The sequence below is a fragment of the Bubalus bubalis genome, chromosome 14, assembly GCF_019923935.1.
Source record: "Bubalus bubalis isolate 160015118507 breed Murrah chromosome 14, NDDB_SH_1, whole genome shotgun sequence".
NCBI lineage: Eukaryota > Metazoa > Chordata > Mammalia > Artiodactyla > Bovidae > Bubalus > Bubalus bubalis.
The window spans coordinates 7,360,915-7,386,372 of NC_059170.1; the positions used below are offsets into that span (position 1 = coordinate 7,360,915).

A 25,458-nucleotide genomic window follows, 5' to 3' on the forward strand; every position below is an offset into this window, starting at 1 on the left:
CTGTGCAATCGTTCAGGAAAACCACCCGAGAGTATGTAGATAAACCTCTAAAATAAGCACTCTAACCCAATCATCCTTTCTCTTGGATTGTGGCTAAGAAAACAGCCTCCGTGAACAAGATGGACGTAATTCACAGAATTATAACAATACTTAGGAACAATTACATTTTCATCAGTAGATAACTGGTTAAAGAGTGTTTAATAAAATGGATACTATCTGACCATTAAAGACGTATATGTTAAACAAAAAAGATGACTGACGATGACTTTCTTAAGGTAAAACAGACTGCCAAAGTATATTTAGCCTACTCTCTTTTTATATACATACACTCAAAAGTTACTTATGATTCTTTGTGCCAAGATTATGGAGGATGTTCAACTTTCTGTGATTGTCAGATTTTTATATAAGCACCATTAACTATTTTATCATGAGGACAAAGACGCTATTTTCAGCTTCAGTAAAATCCTAGCAGCAGTTAGTTTCTTGGTCCTCATGTGACCCTCACGTCCTCCCCCAGCCAGTAAGACACCACTCCTCCCCAGCAGGGTCACAGACAGCTGGTACCCCCAGGAGGACATCATCACTGCTCTGCATTTCTCACCCACCCTTTAAAAAGCTCTGTAGAGTGCTGCCACATTAGAGTACACACGTTTTTATACCTGTCTGTTTCTCCAACAAAGCCTGAGAACCAACGACCATTCCCCGCTTATCACTGAACACACAGACTGAAACAGTGCCCCCAAACATGCATCCTATATATGAAAAGATCCACTACAAAATTTATGTTTCAAAAAATAGATTCATAAAGGGCATATTTTCATACAGCTGAACAGATGACTGCAAACAAGAGATGGTGGTGTTGAGATGGTCACAGATTTACCACTGTAAACAGGTTTTGTTTACCACACAAAAAAAGTCTGCCTCCTCAGGGTATACACTCGTCTGCTAGGTAGTAAAGAGAAGTTAATTATAAAAATAAGGATTCAATATTATAACATAAGCAAAAAGCAGCATTTTAAAAACTGCATAGTGGTTTTAACTGGATCATTTCTGTGGGTGCCTAAAATGTGACATCTTTATAAAACAGCAAACTGCTGTTTGTTCTATCACAATTAAAAAGTATTTTCTAAATTTAATGCTCATATCCATGAACCCAGTGTTTTATCATAAGGAAAAGGAAAGATTACGTACTGTCATACATGGCTTCTCTCTCACAGACACACACATTCCCCCCTAGTTCCATGGTACACAAGTCCAGGAATGCCCAGAGCTCTTTTATACACACACACACACACACCACACACTACACACACACACGCACGCACACACTCTTCTACTTCCATGGTACACACACATGCACTTCTACTTCCATGGTACTGCTACCTACCTGATTTACAAGTTCAGGAATGCCCAGAGCTCTGTCAATCTCTTCCAGGCCTGTGGCATCTGTGTTGCTCAAGAGTGTGTGCAACTGGTCCAACAATGCTCTTTCATCACTCTGGCCTTCTAGGTTAGAAGGTGGCCCAAGGAGATCATCCAGGGAATTTCTAAGAATTGGCCTAAAAAGAGACATGTAATCAACTTCAATGGTGTTTTTCCTCTTTGGAAAAAAAGGCAAAGTAACCCCACACAATATTTTTAACATGCAGTAACTCAAATGATACAAGTATTAATTATGAACTAACAGAACAGCAGAGTAGAACAAGTGGCATCAATTTAAATTCAAGACCCATCATTCTAAACCTCACCAGGTCATCTTCAACCACCATATCCTAGCTCACAACTTCCAACCCCACCACCAAAACGTAACTGCTAGATATTTAGAGGACAGCAGAGATTTGGCAGGGGCAGGGAGAAGGATGGGAGGAATGCAGAGGGCAGTGTCTTCAAGACCCTACTAGAAGAGAAGTGACAGTTAGGACACTTGCAGGTTGGAAAAATCAAAAAAAGAAAGAAAAAAGGGAGACATGCTGAACTGAGTCTGGGGATCTACCAAAATAACCTGGTTTCATACATGGCCCACAGAGCTCACGTACGACACACCCCACACACCCACAGCAATGCCACAGCTTTCCGACATATTACAGGAGCACGGAGCTAGACAATATATCCAGCCTCAGAAAAATTCTGTGATGCAACTATTTGCTCTCTACCAAGCAGAGCAACAATCAAGCTAATAAACTCATGTAATCACACTTCCATCTTTTCAACAGATCAATTCGTTTTCATTTGTTTAATTTATTGTAGAACTCAAGTTAAAGCTGACATTGACAGGTGGCCTCTTTCATGCAAATGAGTTACTGACAAAGCTGGAAAGTGAAATACAGGCATAATCCACAAAAATAGAAGAGTGCTTTATTTTACTTCCACCTTCATCCCTGAAATGTTTTAAACAATTTTAAAAAAGAATTCTCCAATCCTTAATAATGAACTTCTCAGAAAAGCAAGGCTCATCCTCTGAGCACCATTTATCTTGACAAACTAGTGCTAGCTTATCCCCCTCTGCATGGAAGAGGACTGTTACATTATGAGAGACAACTGGCACATGGAAGCTCCAGGCATGACCACTCGACCGTCCTGATGGTCTCTTCCCTCTCCAGTCACCACCACTGCCTGCTGTCTCGGCGTTATTTTACACACAGATGGCAATGAGTACCTCATTCATAGAGAGTTTTTCTCATTCTCTTCCAGGTTTGTTCCTATGCTCTAACCCCCTTCTACATAATCCAATGCTTCCATTCTTTATAGAGCCACTTAATAAAACCCCACCTATTTTGGGTCCCATGAGGGCCTTGTTCCATGGACAACATGCCATCTGGCCAGGAACCAGGTTGGTTTGATGGTGCTGCTTGGCCATAAGGACTGACCCCCATCCCCATGGGAATCTCACCAGGCCCTGGGGGAGCAAAAAAAAAAAAAAAAAGGTGGGTGGGGTAAATGTTCAAATAAGTCAATGGCAAAAGCTGGCCTAAAACATCCAGTTTTCTTTTCTTCTGAAGGGGCTACTTACGCATCTGAAGCATCTGTGGCTGTGGCTGCTGATGCTGCTGCTGCTGCATCACTGGTCTCGCACCTGGGATGCTATTGGACCGAAGTGGCATGGCGGGCATCGAGCCACCCATGGCAGGTCTGGGTAAAGAAGCATTATAATCAGTTCCTGGTCTCCCCATGGCATTTGAATTCACAGGTTCCATGCGGCTGGCCTTGGAGCTCGGTAAGCCCCAGTCTCCTGAAGAAGGCGCCTGATTCACAGTCACATTTCTGTTTGGCCCACCTGAAACAGAAATGATGAGGTATTTTCCATACTGGAAAGAAATTCTTATGTCATACAGATGCGATCATTAAGACAAAGATCCTTGACAAAAAAGTGCTTTGTCATTCTCAGATTAGGGCTGGTCAACAATTTCTGACGGGCCACCACAGGCACACCTTTGCTATACTGTGCTTTGCGTATACTGCCACTTTTACAAGCTGAAGATCTGTGGCAACCCTGTGTTGTCAGATGATGGTTAGCATATTTTAGCAATAACATGTTTTTAAGTTAAAGTATGTACATTCTTTTTTGATACGGTTCATGAGTTTCTAACAGCAAGTATACAGGTGTGATTTGCCGTTCTCTCCTCTAGTAGATCACGTTTTGTCAGAACGCTCTGCTATGACCTGTCCATATGGGGTGGCCCTATACAGCATGGCTCATAGGTTCATATCAAAAAGATATGACACCAAAAGATGAGTCCCCCAGATCTGAAGGTGTCCAGTATGCTCCTGGGGAAGAGTGGAGGAAAACTACTAACAGCCCCAGAAAGAATGTAGCGGTTGGGCCAAAGCGAAAACAACACTCAGTTGTGGATGTGTCTGGTGATGAAAGTAAAATCCGATGCAGTACAGAACAGTATTGCATAGGAACCTGGAATATTAGGGTACACGAATCAAGGTAAATTGGATGTAGTCAAGCAGGAGATGGCAAGAATAAACATCGACATCTTAGAAAACATTGAACTAAAATGGACGGGAATGGGTGTATTTAGGTGACCATTACATCTACTACTGTGGGCAAGAATCCCATAGAAGAAATGGAGTAGTCCTCATAATCAACGAGAGAGTCTAAAATGCAGTACTTGGGTGCAACCTCAAAAATGAAAGAATGATCTTGGTTCATTTCCAAGGCAAGCCATTCAACATCACAGCAATTCAAATCTACGCCCCTACCACCGAGGTCGAAAAAGCTGAAATTAATCAGTTCTATGAAGACCTAGAAGACCTCCTAGAACTAACACCAAAAAAAGATAGTCTATTCATCACTGGGGATTGGAATGCAAAAGTAGGAAGTCAAGAGATACCTGGAGTAATGGGCAAGTTTGGGCCTTGGAGAACAAAATGAAGCAAGGCAAAGGCTAACTGAATTCTGCCAAGAGAATGCACTTGTCATAGCAAACATCCTGTTTCAACAACACAAGAGATGACTTTACACATGGACATCACTAAATGGTCAATATCAAAATCAAGTTGATTACATTCTTTGTAGCCAAAGATGGAGAAGCTATATACAGTCAGCAAAAACAAGACATGGAGCTGACTGTGGCTCGGATCATCAAACTTCTCATATCAAAATTCAGGCTTAAACTAAAGAAAGCGGGAATAACCACTAGGCCTGCCAGGTAGGACTTAAGTCAACTCCCCTATGAATATACAGTGCAGTAACGAGTAAGACTCAAGGCATTAGATCTAGCTAACAGTGTGCCTGAAGACCTATGGACGGAGGCCCATAATGTTGTACAGGAGACAGCAAACAAAATCATCCCAAAGAAAAGGAAAAGCAAGAAGGCAAAGTGGTTATCTAAGGAGGCTTTACAAATAGCTGAAGAAAGAAGAGAAATGAAAAGCAAGGGAGAAAGGGAAAGGTACATCCAACTAAATGAAGAGTTCCAAAGAATAGAACAGAGAGACAAGACGGCCTTCTTCAATGAACAGTACATAAAACTAGAAGAAAACAAAAGGAGAAAGACCAGACACCTCTTCAGGAAAACTGGAAATATCAAGGGAACATTTTGCCCAAAGATAGGCACAATAAAGGACAGAAACGGTAGAGACCTAGTAGACACTGAAGAGATAGAGATAAAAAGAATACAGAGAAGAACCATAAAAAGACCTTAATGAACCACATGACTATGATGGTGTGGTCAGTTACCCAGAGCCAGATGTTCTCGAGACTGAAGTCAAGTGGGCCTTAGGAATCTTGCTGTTAATAAAGCTAGCGGATGCAATGGAATTCCAGTAGAGCTATTCAAAACCCTAAAGGATCATGCCATCAAGGTGTTACATTCAATATGTCAGCAAATCTGGAAGACCTAGCAGCGGCCACAGGACTGGAAAAGGTCAATCCTCATCCCAATTCCCAAGAAGGGTAGTACTAAAGAATGTGCTAATCATTGGACAATTGCACTCATCTCCCATGCTAGTAAGGTCAAGGTTAAAATTTTGCATGCTAGGCTTCTGCATTACGCTAACCAAGAACTTCCGGAAGCCCAAGCTGGGTAGAAAAGGAAGAGGAACCAGAGATCCGACTGCCAACATTTGCTGGATCATAGAGAAAGCTAGGGAATTCAAAAAAAAGTCTATCTCTGTTTCAATGACTAAGCTAAAGCCTTTGTGTCGATCATAACAAACCATGGAAAGCTCTTAAAGAGATGGAAATACCAGACCATCTTCTCTGTCTCCTGAGAAACCTGTATGCAGATCAAGAAGCAACTGTTAGAACCCTGTATGGAACAAGTGATTGGCTCAAGATTAAGAAAGGAGCACAACAGCACTTTCTGCTGTCACCCTGTCTGTTTAACCTATATGAAGAGCAAATCATGAGAAATGCTGGGCTGGATGAGTTACAAGCTGGAATCAAGATAGGTGGGAAAAACATCAACAACCTCAGATATGCGGATGATACCATTCTAACAGCAGAAAGCGAAAAGACTCTTGATGATGGTGAAGGAGGAGAGTGAAAGAGCCAGCTTAGAACTAAATATTAAAAAGACTAAGATCATGGCATCTGGCCCCATTACTTCAAGGCAAACAGAAGGGGAAAAGGTGGAAACAGTGACAGATTTCCTCTTCTTGGGATCCAAAAATCACTGCAGATGATGACTGAAGCCAGGAAATCAGAAGATGGCTGCTTCTTGGCAGAAAAGCTATGACAAACCTAGACAGTGTGTTGAAAAGCAGAGACATTACTCTGCTGACAAAGGTCCATACAGTCAAGGCTATGGTCTTCCCAGTGGTCACGTACGGTTGTGAGAGCTGGACCATAAAGAAGGCAGAACGCCAAAGAACTGATGCCTTTGAACTGTGTTGCTGGAGAAGACTCCTGAAAGTCCCTTGGAAAGCAAGGAGATCAAACCAGTCAATCTTAAGGGAAATCAACCCTGAACACTCATTGGAAGGACTGATGCTGAAGCTGAAGCTCCAATATTTTGGTCATCTGATGTGAACAGCTGACTCACTGGAAAAGTCCTTGATGCTGGGAAAGATTGAGGGCAGAAGGAGAAGAGGGCAGCATCAGAGGATGAGATGGCTGGATGGCATTACCAATGCAACAGACATGAACTTGGGCAAATTTCGGGAGATGGTGAAGGACAGGGAGGCCTGCCATGCTACAGTCTATGGGGAAAGAACTGGGCACAAACAACATTCTTTTTTAGACATAATACTATTGCACACTTAAGAAACTACAGTATAGGCTTCCCTGATGACTCAATGGTAAAGAATCCACCTGCCAATTCAGGAGGATCCCTGGTTTAACCCCTGGTCAGGGAAGGTCCCACACACCTTAAAGCAGCTACGTCCATATGCCACAACTATCGAATCTGTGCTCTAGAGCCTGCTGCTGCTGCTAAGTCGCTTCAGTCGTGTCCGACTCTGTGCAACCCCACAGATGGCAGCCCATCAGGCTCCACCGTCCCTGGGATTCTCCAGGCAAGAACACTGGAGTGGGGTGCCATTGCCTTCTCCAATGCAAGAAAGTGAAAAGTGAAAGTGAAGTCGCTCAGTCATGCCCGACTCTTAGCGACCCCATGGACTGCAGCCCGCCAGGCTCCTCCGTCCATGGGATTCTCCAGGCAAGAGTACTGGAGTGGGTGCCATCGCCTTCTCCGGCTCTAGAGCCTAGGAGCTGTTAAGCACCGAAGTCTACGTATCTAGAGTCTGTGCACCACAACAACTGAAGCCACCACAATGAGAAGCCCACACACCACAACCAGAGACTAGTGCCCATTCGCCAAAACTAGAGATAAGTCCACACAGCAATGAAGACCCAGCACAGCCAAAACTATATAATTCAAAAAAAAAAAAAAAAAAAAAGAGCGAGACTACAGTATAATGCAACCTAACTATTATGCACTAGGAAATCAAAAAATTCACAACTTGCTTTATTGTGAAGACTCCACGTCCCCAGTGCAGGGGACACAGGTTCAGTCCCTGGTTGTGGAACTAAAATTCCACATGCCACATGGCACAGCCAAAAAATAAAGAAAAGAAAATGCCTTGGACAGAAAGCCTCCTTGAGAGTTTAAATCACCAAGACACAGAATAAGCGAAGGATGCTCATGAAAGAAACATGCTCCTGTTATTCAAAATCCTATTTAACTCTATTTCAGTGGCTATAAGTATTTTAAATTTGCTTTTCCCAAAAGAAATTTAAATTAGACCCTGATGCTGGGAAAGACTGAAGGCAGGAGGAGAAGGGAACGACAGAGGATGAGATGGCTGGATGGCATCACTGACATAATGGACATGAGTTTGAGCAAGCTCTAGGAGTTGGTGATGGACAGGGAAGCCTGGCATGCTGTAGTCCATGGGGTCACAAAGAGTCAGACACAACTGAGCGACTGAACTGAACTGATATTAATTAGAAATAACATACCCATATTTGAGCCGTAATTTTCCTGATTATCCATCATTCTTGGATTGCCGCCCAACATGGGTTGCTTTGGTAACATGGGGAAAGCACCAATATTCTTTACTGGAGGACTTGACCCAACGGAAACAGGACTGTCTAGAGATACTGCCCGGTTATACGGAGGACGGACAGGCTGTACAGGCTGCGGACTCCTCAAACCTGTTAAAAACACAGAAGCATGATACGTAAGTATCTTCTGATGGTGCAGTACATAATTAAGTACAAAACATAAATACCAATACCACCCACCCAAGAATATCTTTCTTCCCAAAATGAACACTGTCTTCTTTTACAAAATAAACACTTAACACCAAAAGAAATTCAAAAGAATAAAGAAAATTGGCCTCCTATTTCAAATAAAGTAAAAAAACAAGAGTCCTGGTGTGGGCTGAAGTATTGGGCACTTTTCTACAGCCTGACATGGTCATTCACATTCAGCTTCACTTTATATTAAATAGTAAAGATTTTACCAATGTTTCAAAGTCCTGGAAGTTCTTCAATATGCATACTTAAAGTTTAAAATTTTACATTTAAATATAATCAGGTAAGTTGCTTCTAGTCAAATAAGGACTATAACATAACGTTTCCAAATCTTTTTTCCAATCTATTAGACTGATCTAATTATCTATGCATTATAGTTGAGGAAACAGTGCCACTAAAAATGAATAACCACCTTTCCAGATAATTGTGGGATTACTCTTTTTCAATTGATACATGTAATATATCCTTGTTACACTGATGAATCTAGAAGTACTCAGATACAGGCGAAAAGTTAGGTGAAACCAGCAAACACGAAAGTAAATTAGTATCAAAGGACAGGTTTTGATTTGCTTTTTAATCTGATTCTCTGTGGCCAAGACAAATAAAGGTACTAGTAGGGACTCAGAACCTACGACTCACCTGTAGCAACCAAAGAAGAATATTTTCCTATAAGCTCCATGATTGCTGGCCCCATATTAGTTAGAAATAGGAAACTGTACAAAAAGGTTTTTAAAGCATCTATGTTATAAATTAGTAAAAAAATACTAAGGCAGAGTACACATTTTAAAGTTGGGTCCTAGTCTTAATGTAAGAGTACACACAGGTTGCAGAAAAGTTCAAAAGGCGGCAAGAATAAAATCTAGTTCTTTCTTACCCAGAGAATTAGCTCCATGAAACATCTGTGGCTTAGTTCCCAGGTTACTACCACTTGTAGGTATGGAATTATTGTAGAAGTCAGAATTAGTCAGATCACCAAGAATAGCATCTAGATTATCCAAGTCTCCGGATCCCTGAAAATATTTGTTTTTAATTAACCAGTGTTCATTACGAGATACATACATATAAACATATTCATCAGAAGAAACGAAACGGAAACAAGTGAAATACAACAGTTACTCTAAATGGTAATGCCCAGCGTAGAGGCTGGCTGATTATGACTATCCCTACACTTCTACCTTAAAAGTAAAACACAGATTCAAATCCTGAGATGAATCGATAGGTTTGGAGATGCTTTCAAAGGGGCACTTTTAAATTTACTCTAGATATTTAATTCTCAAACTGAAGGATATTTTCCAGCAAACGTTAGTCAGAATCATGAGCTGACAGCAACGTCTGCCTCTACACATACTTCTAAAAACACATACGATTAATAATAAAGACAAGCTGATGTTCAACAAATTCATAGCTATGCTTTAAAAAGAGTTTTTGATCAGTACATTTGGGAAACACAAAAAAATTAAACAGACATCCTAACAGTAGAACTTCTCCAAGACTTTAATTTTCTCAGGTGCATATTAGTGTCTCCCAGAGACGTTACACAGTGTCCGGGAAATGTTTGTACAGAATGTGATCATGTACATGAAACTTGACTTTAGGTAAAAATCAAAATTATCTTCCTTAATTCAGAAGGTTTTTTCCCATTTCTTCTATACACTTAATGACCTAATGTGCTCATTCCAACAAAAACCTTCATGAAAAATTTCAAATTGGCTGCTAATGAGGTGAAGTCACATTTGAAAGTGTACACATCTGATATTTTTAAATTACATAATATATTTTACTGATGCTCAGAAGAGTTACCAAAAAAATGACAGTTCCAGATTAACCTCCATTAAATAAACCTAAAAAACAAAGTAAGAATTTGTGTATAACCCTTTAACACACAGAAAAGATGAAATGTAAGGATCAAGCTGGAATATGCAGCAGACAAGTTACCTCTTCATTTGTTTCGGTCTTAACTTTAGCATCTTTCTCTTGACTGGAGCTCGGCACAGCGGAGCTGCTGCACTGGCTCAGCTTACTGCCCACGCCCTCCACTCTGGGCTGGAGCTCTTTGGCGAGTGTGTCACTAGGATCGTCCCTGTCCAGCAGATACCTAAGCAGAGCATTACTTTCCTTTTTCTTAGGACTGAGTTGCTCCTGCCTGACGTTTCCTTCTACACAAGACGGTGCGCTGCTAGTGTCCTTCCCAGTGGCTTCGGCGGTAATCTTGGCTACTTCTGCTGGCGAATTTCCATTCTGGAGCAACTTGTGCAAAATCCGGTGCTTCTCTTGCAGCAGTGACCCATGCATGTTGGATGTGGAGGATACACCTCCAGAGGTGGAAGAGGAGACCCCAGAGGGGCTGGTGACACTAATGGAAGAGTCTTTACAACTTGAGTCCAGCGGGGAGTTGGTCAAGGAGGAATGACCCCGGTCATCAGAAGAACAGGTGAGTAACTGCAGCAACTTTTTGTGACCTTTGCTTTCCAGAGAAGCCCGCTGATTCTCAGACCCTTCCACACCGCTCTCCTTACTTTCTTTGTCGTTAATGTGATCTCTGCCATTGGACTGACACATTGAACTCTCCACTGGATTCTGGTCGCAATACAAGCCTAGGGGACTCTTGGAATCCTGACTGTTCACTTTACTTGGTTGAGTTATATTCATATTAGGAGAATTATCCAATTTGGGACCTGGCGAAGACAGTGTAGATAAAAGAGAAGTCCCCACGCCCTCACTGATAGCTTGAAGGGCACTCAGAGAGCTGCTAGAAAAGCTGTGACTCACGGTATTGCCAGAAGATCCCATGGGAGAGTGCACACCTGGATTTGGAAAAAAAATCAGGAAAAGAAATAAACTATCATATGCTGTAAAAAACACCACGTACCAGTTCAAAGTTTCTATTTTAAAATAAATTAACAAGAATTACAGTGGTATGGAAGAAAAGAATTACTAAAAAATAAAACAAAATGCAACACAAATACCTGCAACAGGAGAAAACTGGTGTGAGGCCATCTTTGGACTCCCTCGATTACGAGGAGAAATCATGATATTCTGCTGGCCGGAGCCGAGACCAGGGCTCCCGTGTGGAGGGCTACTCATGTTGAGACCGTAGGTACTGTTCTGGTAGGAAGATGGTGACTGCATGCCTGGCCCGGGGTTCATGGAGGCTATGCTACCGGAAGCCCCATACCTGGCTCCACTCATCTGCCCCGAGGTGCCAGGATCAGTTAAGCCGTAAGTCCTGCTGCTCAGCATCTGTAAGCCTGGGTTTGGTGACATACTCATGCCGCCTACTGAATTGTTGCACCCAGCTGCTGGAGGCCTAATGCCTTGTCCAACAGGATTCGGGTTTGGTCTATACCCATTCTGTTCCCTGCAAAGAAACAGAACATCACAGTTCTACTAAAAAATTACAGGCATGGGGACTCCCCTGGTGGACCAATGATGAAGAATTTGCCTTCCAGTGCAGGGGAAGCCAGTTCAACCTGTGGCTGGGGAACTAAAAGCCCCCATGGCATTGGGCTACCAAGCCTGTACACAGCAACTACTGAGCCCACAAACCACAACTAAGGCCCAAAACAGCCAAGTAAGTTTAAAAATTTTTTAATGACAGGCATGTGTTAAAAGCCTGAGTCTGATTAAAAAAAAAAAAGATGAAAAGTCCCAGAAACTTAACTTCTTGAGCATCATTCCAATACCTAGTGACCATAACAATTTAAATATTGATCAGTCATTAATCTAATAACATACATTTTAATAAGCCACAGAATCTAAATGAGTGACACCATGAGAGCACCATAAAGGACCCAAAGTTATAATAGCTGGAATCTCGGTGGGGCTTTTCCCTATGCAATTCCCCTATACTGAGGGGTTAACCTGGAGGTGCCTACAAATTACTCGAGATAATTTATGGGTGAATATCCTGCTCCTTCATGTGTTGCTCATTTACTGTTAGCAACAGCAACAGTAACCATTTCTTCTTGAAGTCTACCTCCAAATTTTAAATTCCATTCTTAAAAGTAATGTATCATTAGAAATGAAAAGTAACACAGATAGTCAGATTTTATGTATTCTTTTACGCATTAGCCTTCCTATCCTCCAGCTTTCCCAGGAATTAATTATTTAATGAACAAATGCTCACTCTCACATAGAAATGTAACCTTAAAAAAACAAACATCGTACTACAGGAATCTAAGTGCACTTGAGCAAACCCAACAACCTGTCTATTTTCCCACATTAATTTTTCTCCCTTTTTACATTAACAATAAAGCATCTTGAGAATACTGCATTTAACATGAGAACTCACAGTAATCAACCATTACCTCTGAAGAAAGTGGGTTGAGACAAAGCCATGACGGTCATTTGTTACAGGATTTCGGAATAGTTTGCTTTTTGTTTGCGCAGTCACTATAGTGCCATCAGCCAAAGAGAATCGATAAAGCGGGGTTTCTGCATGGCCATGGATATAAGCTGTTGGGGGAAATATCCTATTAGTCGCAAATACAATTGGCAAAACAAACACATACAGGGGGAAAAAAGCAAGTAAATATGCAAGTCCAAAATCCTCAAAATCCAGCAAAAGACTGAATCTCACCAAAATTAGGAACAGGCTAAAATAACAATGTTCAACAATCATTTTCCTCCCGACACAGATGAAAACAACTACTGTCACATATGTGTGTGTGTGTGTGTGTGTGTGTATTTAAGGCTCTATAGCCTCTTGATGAAGGTGAAAGAGGAGAGTGAAAAAGTTTGCTTAAAACTCAACATTCAGAAAACGAAGATCATGGCATCTGGTCCCGTCACTTCATGGGAAATAGATGGCGAAACAGTGGAAACAGTGTCAGACTTTATTTTTTTGGGCTCCAAAATCACTGCAGATGGTGACTGCAGCCATGAAATTAAAAGACGCTTACTCCTTGGAAGGGAAGTTATGACCAACCTAGATAGCATATTCAAAAACAGAGACATTACTTTGTCAACAAAGATCCACCTAGTCACAGCTCTGGTTTTTCCAGTGGTCATGTATGGATGTGAGAGTTGGACTGTGAAGAAAGCTGAGCGCCGAAGAATTGATGCTTTTGAACTGTGGTGTTGGAGAAGACTCTTGAGAGTCCCTTGGACTGCAAGGAGATCCAACCAGTCCATTCTGAAGGAGATCAGCCCTGGGATTTCTTTGGAAGGAATGATGCTAAAGCTGAAACTCCAGTACTTTGGCCACCTCATGCGAAGAGTTGACTTATTGGAAAAGACTCTGATGCTGGGAGGGGTTGGGAGCAGGAGGAGAAGGGGACGACAGAGGATGAGATGGCTGGATGGCATCACTGACTCGATGGACTGATTCTGAGTGAACTCCGGGAGTTGGTGATGGACAGGGAGGCCTGGCGTGCTGCAATTCATGGGGTTGCAAAGAGTCAGACACAACTGAGCGACTGAACTGAACTGAACTGATAGCACCCAAACGTGACGACAAATGAGATCAAGAATCAACCTCTAAATTCCTTACCTTCTTGATAGTGACGTTTCTGGGACCATGACTGCCCATCATTAAGACTAAAAAATCTCTGGATACACCTTCGGATTATGTCTTCAAAGCCAGGTCTCATGGAAGATCTCAGTGAATTGGTGTCTATAGTAATAACTTTCCCTATTAAACATAAAATTGCCACTGTGTTTAATTTCATCATTGTGCCTTATTTAACTACAATGGCTTTCATTCTTTACTCTCATAGGCAAAAGGGCAGACCAAAATTAAAAATTCATGCTCAGGTCAAGAATTACTCCCGGTAATTCTCATTAAATTACCCACATTTTTGAAAAGTGTTTATGAAAAATGAGTTTGAAGTTACAGAAAAGAAATACTGGCTTCTGATTTGAAATGCAATTTGAAGAGAAAGCCAGGTACCTCCACCTTTTTTTGTTGTTGGGTTTATTTGAGGGATTTGAAGTGTCAAACACACCCAACTCAAATGCCTACAGTTTGAGTGAGTCTCTTTCAGGGTTGTATAACAAACATCAAAAATAATCCATGCAGAGTATTCATGACAGTGGGCGTGGGCACTTAAAAGAACAGGCTGTAAAAAGTTAACTTATAAAACTTTCCAAAATGAACAAAATGTACACACATGCACAGTTTCTACCTGAAAGATCGTGTCTAGTGATAAAGCTCTCAGGACTTGATGGAAATGCTCTTTCTCCAGTGGTAATGCGGCGTGCCACACAGATCATACAGGACTGCAAGTCTACAACAGAAAAGTTAACCTTTAATGCGTCTATTCAATAGGCAAGTAAGATTGTGGAATTCACTAGGAAGAATTAACAAGTGTGGCTGCTATTGCTTGATAAAACATCATGGGCAAGTGATGGCTCTCACCTTCCCCTTCCTCCATCATAGCCCGCGGCTGGGACAGGGCAAAGCACTGCATCGTCTCGTATCTCTGGCGCATTTCGGGACTGGTGTTTATGTCTTCCAGAATGTCATGTGGTATTTTCATCAACATACGGCAGTTAAACGTATGGCTTTTTTGTCTCTGGGTCTCATTTGTCCAGGTAACTCCATTAACTTTAGGAAACAAATAGAAAGGAGTTTTATAAAGGCTAGCAATTCAGTCCATGACTATTACCAACAATTTAAGCTATAAATCAACTATTTGCCAATAAGAAAAAAAGAATTTAAGCTGTATATATTTTCTCATTATACATCTTCCACAGTACAATACAGTTCAAAGCGACAATATATAAAACACTGGAATAACTTCAATTTCAAATTCAACAGGTATCTCACATATTTTGTAACTCACTATATATCTTAGACCCATGAAATGTATACCAAATTTTAAATTCATATTTGAAAATTTTGTTATTTACAGCTTTCCCTGTTCTATATAGTCATCACTTGACTTTCAAAATTATATTCAATTTTCTAAGAAATGATTAAGAAAAAAAAATTTTTAACTTACTTGGAAAATATACTTTAAAAACTTACCTGTAGATTTTGGTAAGTTTTTAAGAAAATCCTTTCTATCTTCTTCATGCAATATATTGTAGACACTTGTATTAACCAGGTCCTCTTGCTTATATTGTAGGTACTGGGTAACATTTTCTGACACAAATACAATGTTTCCTTCACGATTCACCACAAATAGGAAGCCATCCAATGCCTGAAGTGGGATATGTTAACACTGGCTATTATGGACTGAACTGTATCCCACCCCCAACCACAATTCGTATGTTGAAGCCCTAAAGCTCAATGTGACTCTATCTGGAGATAGGGCCTTTTAGGAGGTAATTAAAGTTAAGTGAGGTCATAAGAGTAGGGCTCTAATCCAACAGGACTAGTGTTCTTAGGAGAAGAGAGACAGACACCAGAAATGCACACATAGAGAGAAAAGGCCACGTGAAGTCACAAGGAGAAGGCAGCTATCTACAAGTCAAGGAGACAGGTCTCAGGAGAAACCAAGACCTCCAACACCTTGATCTTGGACTTCCAGCCTCCAGAACTGTAAAAAATAAATTTCTATTGTTTAAGCAACTCAGCCTGTGGCATTTTGTTATGGCAGCCTTAGTACTAAACAGAATTTGAAAAAAACTGTTGATTTAATGACTATCAGCCATCATATCTATTAACATTAGCAACATCAATAAAGGGTTCTAGGAAAAATATAGATGATTTGAAAAGATGATAGTAAAGATGAAATTTGAATTAATTTATAATCTAATTTTTGAAAAATTACTTCTTCAAAGGAGTTTTTAAAAATTAAAAAAAAAAAAAAAAAAAAAAATCACCCTGAATGCTTCCCCCCTTTCCATCTGGTATCAAGTCAAGCTATAAGAACTAGAGCACTCTGTAGTGAGAATTTACAAAGAGGAACTGAACTGATCCACTAAAAAGTAGTTGGAACAAACCAACTGCAACAAAATTATCTGATAAGTGAGCTTTAACAAAGGGCTTCTAGCCATCACTTAAAGTAAGAGAAACCTGTAAAGTACAGAAGAGAAACCTTCTGTAAAGTACAGGTTAACTAGATCTATTAAAGACAACTACTTACAAAAAATATCTAAAGTCTTAAAAATTCCTCCAAAATATGAAATTATAGTGCCATTCTATCAATTATGGGAAAATTCACCCAAAAAGTCTGAGTCAATAAAAAAAATAAAATATGCCCAAATGCATGGGGTGAGGGGGGTACATAGGACCTCATGAGTTACATATATTTTAAACATAAGAGCATTTTATAATCATATTCAGAATACTGAGTTCTATCTCATGAGAAGAAACATTTTCTTTTTGCTCTCATATCCTACCCAAAATTTTATCTTTTTTTTTTTTTTAATTCAACACCGCTTACTTTAGAACTAAAACCTTATACTTGCCTGAAGTAAGAGTGGTCCTAAGGAGTCTTTATCAATAACTCCTTGTCCTGTGGAAGATACATCAGCTTTCTGAACATCATCATCACTGGAAATAGCTTTTCCTGAAAAGACATAAGGTAGTACTACAAATAGCATATGTATCAGCTGCAGTCTCAATGCACCTTCAAACTGTTCTCAGAACAAAGAGGCACACAGGTGTGCATGCGCACATAAACAGTGCTTTCTGATAAGAAAATGATGCTACAGTTTCTAAAGGTTAAAATTAAACTTCTGAGTTACCCAGGAGCGTAGAAGATACTCCAGATTTTCTTTCCCTACTAAAAGCACTATTTCACTGCTTCCTGAAAGGGAACTAACAAATAACAGGGTGAGCAGCCCTGGCCTCCTTCCAATTCTGGTGACTATGTCCTAAGGAGCACAACTGGTCCACTGGTCAAACTAATCTAACTATGGAGCACCACAGAGGCTACTAGCCCTCAAGGAACAGCAGTTCCCATCTAAGCAACAACGGAGCAAAAGACAAATGTGAACCCAGTTAACAAGTTCCTGCCAGAAGACTTGAGTGTTCTCTTACTTTGTATTACCTTGCTCTTTTATTTGACGTATCTGTCTTACTGTTTCCTTTAAAATTGCACATTTATCTGGTTTGACATTGAAATTGTCAATATCACTAAGATTAGCAGATATTAGTTCAGCCAATTCTTCAATATATTTACTCTCCTGCTCCCGTCTCCACTTTTCACCACTGCAGGCAAGGCTGGGAAATGGGGGGAAAACGCCACAAATATATCAGTCACAATCAAGCTGTGAGCAGAATCAGTACCTACACAATACCATTACATCCATATACTAGCAAAGTAAATTCAGCCCACAGAGACTCCCAAAACAATGTCTTGGAGACCTAGTATAATACAGTTGAAATCTGTGCAAACCTAAACTCAAGTCCACCTGTTGTTAGCCTGGTGGCCTTAGTCAGTTAGCTTCACTTCATCATCTGGAAAATGGGGATAGTCTTTACCACAAAGAGACAGTAAAATTAACAAATAATTAAACAGCAATAACTACTTATTAATAATAAGGACTCATGAATTATATTGATGATAAGATTGTTTTTTATTTTGCAACCCTGACAGTGAAATCTAAGTGATACTGACCTTGGCAAATACTACAAAAGCTATGAAGTATCACTGCATAAAATGTAGTATTTCATTTCTATTTTTTAAACTTCTAACTTCACTCAGGAAAAGAATGATAAAACCTCACAAATGCCAAAATATCAATTTATAACATGTTCTTAAAGGATACTAAAGATTCTTACTTGTAATAATCTTATCTTACTTATAATAATCTTATCTATTTGTAACTCCTACATCCTCCATTGTGAAATGCTTCTTACAGTATCACAGTTACTATATATTTAAACAAATAAACAATAAAAATCTAACCAGAGAAAGCAAATAACAGAAAGCTGAAATGTTATCTTCAAACCAAACAAATAAAGGCAAGGGGAGGTGATCTTGATGAAGCATCAGGAAATAAATTGCTTACCCTTGCCCTGGAGGATCACATGGCAACTTGCGTTTTCGTGAATCAGGGGCCAGTGGATCCAAGGCGTTTTCTCCTAACCCACTCATCGTGAATATACATTAGCAACTAAGAGAGAATAATAAGATAAAAATATCTTATTATTTTGTATAAGATATCATGTAAAATATCCATGACTCTAATAAAGGCATAATATGCTTGAATGGCTACAATTTGTAATTTAGGACTTTTCCTTAAATGGCTGGATAAGACTCAATATTCTTTATAGTACACACCTGTTCTGAAGACCTCAAGAGTTTATACTCCACTAATTAGAATGTCCAACCCTGGGACAAGTGCTTCTCAAGACCAAGTAACGTGTATACTGAATATCTCACAAAGAACAAGGCATCTTTTTCATATCTAATAAAAAGAGACTGTCAACTCTCCAATTGATAAAATACTAAATTATAATTATATACAAATAAGATCTTATCTAGTCAATTGGCAAAAAGTCTTTGAATGATAAATCTAAAAATTATTTTCAAGCTATTTTCAAAGTAGTGTTTTTTTTTCCTGTAGATCATTTCTTTAGTATTCATCATCCAATGTGTTTTTCTTCCGCTACTTCAAAATAAGCTGAGACTCTGTAAATAATATGTAAGCTCCAAAACATTCTGCTTACAAAGCAGATGTACAACAAGAAAAATCCAAGTGGAAGGATTTTGACAAGATCCACAGAGCAACAACTATTTTGATATTGACTGGTGGAAAGGAAATATGCCTTGATTAAAGCTGCATTGATAAAAACAATGTATTTTTTAAAATAAGGTATTTCTAAAATACCTTAAAAAATAGGTATTTCTAAAAAAATAAGGGTATTTCTTCTTGGAAAAAGAAATACTCAGTAACTCACAATTTTAGCACATGTAACTTATATGCAGAGTACATTATGAGAAACGCTAGGCTGGATGAAGCACAAGCTGAAATCAAGATTTCTGGGAGAAATATCAATAACATCAGATATGCATATGACACAACCCTTATGGCAGAAAGGGAAGAAGAACTAAAGAGCCTCTTGATGAAAGTGAAAGAGGAGAGTGAAAAAGTTGGCTTAAAACTCAATATTCAAAAAACTAAGATAATGGCATCCAGTCCCATCACTTCATGGGAAATAGATGGGGAAACAGTGGCAGACTTTATTTTTCTGGGCTTCAAAATCACTGCAGATGGTGACTGCAGCCATGAAATTAAAAGACGCTTACTCCTTGGAAGGAAAGTTATGATCAATCTAGACAGCATATTAAAAAGCAGAGACATTACTTTGTCAACAAAGGTCCTTCTAGTCAAGGCTATGGTTTTTTCCCGTAGTCATGTATGGAGTGAGAGTTGGACATAAGGAAAGCTGAGCTCAGAAGAATTAATGCTTTTGAACTGTGGTGTTGGAGAAGACTCTTGAGAGTCCCTTGGACTGCAAGGAGATCCAGCCAGTCCATCCTGAAGGAAATCAGTCCTGGGTGTTCACTGGAAGGATTGATGTTGAAGCTGAAACTCCAACATTTTGGCCACCTGATGCAAAGGAGCTGATTCATTTGAAAAGAGCCTGATGTTGGGAAAGATTGAAGGCAGGAGGAGAAGGGGACGACAGTGGATGAGATGGCTGGATGGCATCACTGACTCACTGGACATGAGTTTGGGTAAACTCCGGCAGTTGGTGATGGACAGGGAGGCCTGGTGTGCTGCGGTTCATGGGGTCACAGAGTCAGACACGACTGAGCGACTGAACTGAACTGAGCCTTCACTCAACAAGAAATTTATTTGTCCTAAACTCTTGTTTATGAAGACGCTGTTATAAAGAATTCCAAGTCAACAGAGAAGCTTAAACACGCCAAACTACTTTTTCTTAATTTGTTAAAACATCTTGCGTTCTATCCACAGTTTGAAACCTACACAGAAGGACATAAGCTTCCACTAGGTGGCACAATCCTGCCAGGAAGAGAGACAAATCAACAGAGAAGCAAAATTTCACACAAGAAACTTAAAATATTCAGCTTCAGAAAAAACAAAATCAGAGTTTTAGATTACATTATCATCTTTACAGATATCCTAGGTATTAAATTAAATTCAACACTAGCAAAATTTATTCTACCAATAATTTTGGTTAAAAAAACGTAATGGCTGAATAGCTGTTATGTTTCAAGAACTTGGTGTTTTTTTCCTCACAGCATAAGTTAAAATAAAGGAGAGACAAGAACTTACATAATGGTCCAATGTTATGATTTTACAGGGTAACCAGATCCCACAATGCCACAGTACTATATTCTTCAAAAATGACAATGTCATAAAAGACAAAGTCTTTAAGTATTCTAGATTAAAGAAAGCTAATGAGAAACAATAATTAAATCCAATATTTGATCCTATACTGAATTCTGTGCTCTAGACAGGGAAAATGCTATAAACAACATTATTAGATCTATTGACAATTTAGAATATGGACAACAGATACAGTATTTTACCAATGTTAAATTTACTGAAGTTGATTTCTATACTGTGGTTATTTAAGAAACTATCCCTATTCTTAGTATTTAGGACAAAAAGGCCATTATGTAGACAAAGGACCCTCCAATGGTTGGAGGGAGGGTTTACATACTTATGAGTGAGTAAGTGAGAGAGAAAGGAATGGGGGAAGAGGGGGAAGAAGAGACTAGAAAGGAGGCTAGCAAATTGCTGACACTGGTTGAATCTCAGTTGGGCAAAAATTGTTTAATTCTTTGTACTATTCTTTTTCTTACAACTTTAAGTTTAAAATTATTTACAAATAAAGTTAAATGCATATTCAGCTTTGACTTCCAATCTTCATATTTAAAAAGAAAGTGATTCCTTAATGAACAGAAATAGCTATGTCTCAATACAATTACCTTTATATTTTTGTTTCATTCACAGGTTATTTTTAAATTGTGCGGCCAACCATCCAGTGAATAATAACATTTATTTTAAAAATATAATTTAAAAATTTATACTCCAAATTTTAGATATTATTTCTTTACTTTGATGTTAAACACAAGCTGAATCCTCAAAATTAACAAACTCTTTAGTGAATAACAGCATTTCTTTAACTTGAAAGACATAATTTATTCTATATTCTTTGTACTATTTCCTTAACTTTGCTGTTACACATAAGTTGGATCTCCAGTAGAGCTTAAGGTGCCTAGCATATAACAGGTGATCAATAAGTATGCCTCGAAAAGTACTGAGTAAATGGAACATTCAACCCCTGCAGTCGTATTTTAGATTTTCCTCCATTCTGATCTACAAAAAAGTTTAAAGATTAAACTTGCTAAATTGTTACTTGTTTGGCTGATATAGGATGTCACCAAAATGAATTTTTAGAGACAATAATTATATCAATAGAGAATCAAAACCATGAAAATCTTCAGTCAGTTCAGTTCAATCGCTCAGTCGTGTCCGACTCTTTGCGACCCCATGAATCACAGCACGCCAGGCCTCCCTGTCCATCACCAACTCCCTCACATCCATCACGTCAGTGATGCCATCCAGCCATCTCATCCTCTGTCGTCCCCTTCTCCTTTTGCCCCCGATCCCTCCCAGCATCAGAGTCTTTTCCAATGAGTCAACTCTTTGCATGAGGTGGCCAAAGTACTGGAGTTTCAGCTTCAGCATCATTCCTTCCAAAGAAATCCCAGGGCTGATCTCCTTCAGAATGGACTGGTTGGGTCTCCTTGCAGTCCAAGGGACCCTCACAAGAGTCTTCTCCAACACCACAGTTCAAAAGCATCAATTCTTCGGTGCTCAGCTTTCTTCACAGTCCAACTCTCACATCCACACATGACCACTGGAAAAACCACAGCCTTGACTAGATGGACCTTTGTTGGCAAAATAACGTCTCTGCTTTTGAATATGCTATCTAGGTTGGTCCTAACTTTCCTTCCAAGGAGTAAGCGTCTTTTAATTTCATGGCTGCAGTCACCATCTGCAGTGATTTTGGAGCCCAAAAAAATAAAGTCTGACACTGTTTCCCCATCTATTTCCCATGAAGTGATGGACCAGATGCCATTGATCTTCGTTTTCTGAATGTTGAAAATCTTAGTATGAAAGAAATCAGTAATCACAATTATCATGTAAACTAGACAGGTGCACATATCATTCATGTAAAGACAATGTTTATGTACATATAAAAGAAACCTAAATATGTCTAACTATATCCAAATATGGGCTTCCCTGGTGGCTCAGACAGTAAGGAATCTGCCTGCAATGCAGGAGAACAGGGTTTGATCCCTGGGTCAGGAAAATACCCCGGAGAAGCAAACTGCAACCCACTCCAGTACTCTTGCTTGAAGAATTACATGGACAGAGGAGCCTGTCCATGGGGGTTGTGAAAAGTCAGACACGACTGAGGAACTAACACTATGTCCAAATACACACGTGGCTCTCCTTCTCTTGATCTAACAGAACAGCAGGCTATAACGTGCATATGACTGCAGTCTACATGTTACCGAGTTTACTCTTTCACCGAGTCCCATGATCTCTAGTAACAGAGATAATTATCCAAAAATCTACCAGTGCATGATTCTAATCTGAAACCACAGTACTGGTGTTTATTCAAACATGAAGGTATAACTATTTAAGATATAAAATAATTTTCAAATTTCATTTTTTAGAAACAGGATTGACAGATTTTTTTTTCTAGCTCTTACTTAGATAGAGATAAACCTTGGTACTACCTTCACTATACAATGCCTAAAAGACCACATGATACACAAGTCTGAATGACAAAATACTGTATAACAAAAAAATCAAAGTAGAATAAATGTATCTTTAAATGTCACCCGACTAAAGAAAATGTTCAACATGAGAAATAACAAACAGAAGTATTTCAGTCCCAAAAAACAAGTTTCCACATATTCAGTAATACAATAATTCCTAAAAACAGATGACTACAACGAACTCTTCATGCACAGTTTCCTATTTATTTGGCATTAATCTTATTTATGAGCACAAAAAACTATAAAAAGCATTTGTTTTACTTGCCGGGCCTGTTGTCTACTTCTCACTGGTGGAGCCAGACTCAAACTATATTTATCTGGGGGGCTATATTGTCTAGCTTTGTAAGTTATTCTTTTCATGGCATATACAGCATATACACACTAAATCTAGACCATTTTCAGTCACTCATCAAGAATTAGGGTGGGAGGGGGGAATGGAACATGTACCAGGCCCACAAGTAGATTAATTTCTGCTCCCCCAGAAAAGTTTAGAAACACAGATCAGTAATTGTACAGCCTACATTTTTACATCTTAAATTATAGCCCATCTAGTCTGAAGAATATACAGAGTTGGTAAAATCCATATTCAAAGGGGAAATAATACAGCACAAGAGTTTCCCAGTACCTCTCACTGTCGGGACAGTCTTGATACTGAGACCCTTCTAAATTCTGATCCCCTACAGATAGACTATCATCCACACAGTTGAGCTGAAAAGAAATCAGGACCACAAAATATACCTGCCCTACTCCCAAACAACCTGTACTCTTATCCAATAGTGAGGTTCATAATATATTTTGAAGTTGCGAATGTAGATGCTCCCCGGCTGACAGTTAAACTGGAGTAACACCTCAACCACACTTCCAGGTAGAATACAACCTAATCACAGAAGGCTTTTCACACCCCTGACACTACAGTAACGAAAGACTAGAGCAAAACACTTTTCACTGAATCAGATTCAAAGGCCCAAAATGTATTCTATCTTTCAATGTAAACTCAACTGTCTAGATCTTTGAGTCATTTTTACAATTATTTTCCTTATATGAAATGTTTCTACTTAAAAGTTCTATGCTATACTACTTAAATACATTAATATGACAGTGTGCACTTTAAAATGACATTTAAGCAAAATATTCTATGCAACTATTTCAATATAGAACACTATAAATTTATAATAACTTTCAACGTTCTCAAAATATAATGTTACCTATTTCTGTATTATTTGGAAAAGTCATAAGTAGATTCATGATAAATCAGATTTAAAATGAGCAAAAATCTTACAGAACTGGATAAAATTCCTCTATAAATACTACAGGCCTTTCTATACAATACAACCAAGCTGTGGTACAGGTTTAAGTTTATATACACACAGAGTACAACAAACTGGTAGAAAAGGAACATTCTTTAAAAGCAACAAAGAACTGTATCTGCCAGCTCAAAAGCCACAAAAATGACATGTGGCTTAGCAGCATTAACTACCTTTCCTTTTGGTTATTCACAGTTAAGACAGGAGGGGAAATCTTGATTATGTACAACAAACTATGCAGATGGTCAAAGATACAGGAAGTACACCATGTCCAAAAGGAAGCGGTATCAATCAACAATGCCAGTGTCCATTAGGTGAGCAAGAAGTTATTCAGGGAGGGGGAGCACCTAAGAAAAGCCACGACAAGCCAAAATGGTAAGGAGGTAAAGTGAAACTGAGGTAAAGTCGCCCAGTCATGTCCAACTCTTTGCGACCCCATGGACTATACAGTCCATGGAATTCTCCAGGTCACAATACTGGAGTGGGTAGCCTTTCCCTTCTCCAGGGGATCTTCCCAAACCAGGGATCGAACCCAGGTCTCCCACATTGCAGATGGATTCTTTACCAGCTGAGCCACCAGGGAGGCCCAAGGAGGTATGTTTCCCAGTAAATCTCCAATGGCATAGAGACCAACTGAAATATTTCATTTTCCTAAATAAATAAGGAAGGAGGAAGGAAACATAACTTTTGTGGCAGTACAGTGCCAGGCATATCACATATTTGGCATTAGAGATCAGATCAGTCGTTCAGTTGTGTCCGACTCTTTGCAACCCCATGAATCACAGCACGCCAGGTCTCCCTGTCCATCACCAACTCCCGGAGTTCACTCAGACTCACGTCTATCGAGTCAGTGATGCCATCCAGCCATCTCATTCTCTGCCGTCCCCTTCTCCTCCTGCCCCCAATCCCTCCCGGCATCAGAGTCTTTTCCAATGAGTCAACTCTTTGCATGAGGTGGCCAAAGAACTGGAGTTTCAGCTTTAGCATCATTCCTTCCAAAGAAATCCCAGGGCTGATCTCCTTCAGAATGGACTGGTTGGATCTCCTTGCAGTCCAAGGGACTCTCAAGAGTCTTCTCACAATTCTCCAAAGTATGTATTACTCCCATTTTATAGATAAAACAGCATCTAGATCACACACAGATACTAGATGGCAGAGCTGGGATTACAATATTTTTAGAATTTTATAATCAAAAAAATATGTATCAGATGTTCCTTGGGCATTTCATCCCTCACTCCAAAAAAAAAAAATTAACCAATCATACTGTTGAATCACACAA

General features: G+C 39.5%; 1 protein-coding gene across 7 annotated transcripts in view; it reads right to left on the minus strand.

The window, feature by feature from the left end:
- NCOA3 (nuclear receptor coactivator 3) overlaps positions 1-25,458 on the minus strand; it is a 125,224-nt gene that overhangs the window by 13,374 nt on the left and 86,392 nt on the right. For all 7 annotated transcript variants that reach the window (XM_006072280.4, XM_006072282.4, XM_025263328.3 and 4 more), the window contains 15 exons: positions 18,116-18,220; positions 17,152-17,324; positions 16,568-16,668; positions 15,180-15,354; positions 14,568-14,756; positions 14,335-14,436; positions 13,701-13,841; positions 12,517-12,664; positions 11,176-11,567; positions 10,145-11,013; positions 9,084-9,219; positions 7,913-8,107; positions 3,011-3,274; positions 2,770-2,896; positions 1,388-1,559 (listed from right to left, as the gene is read on the minus strand). In XM_006072280.4, coding sequence (XP_006072342.2) covers positions 1,388-1,559; positions 2,770-2,896; positions 3,011-3,274; positions 7,913-8,107; positions 9,084-9,219; positions 10,145-11,013; positions 11,176-11,567; positions 12,517-12,664; positions 13,701-13,841; positions 14,335-14,436; positions 14,568-14,756; positions 15,180-15,354; positions 16,568-16,668; positions 17,152-17,324; positions 18,116-18,201 — 3,270 coding nt within the window. In that variant the 5' untranslated portion in view covers positions 18,202-18,220. The remainder of the gene's footprint in view (positions 1-1,387; positions 1,560-2,769; positions 2,897-3,010; positions 3,275-7,912; positions 8,108-9,083; positions 9,220-10,144; positions 11,014-11,175; positions 11,568-12,516; positions 12,665-13,700; positions 13,842-14,334; positions 14,437-14,567; positions 14,757-15,179; positions 15,355-16,567; positions 16,669-17,151; positions 17,325-18,115; positions 18,221-25,458) is intronic.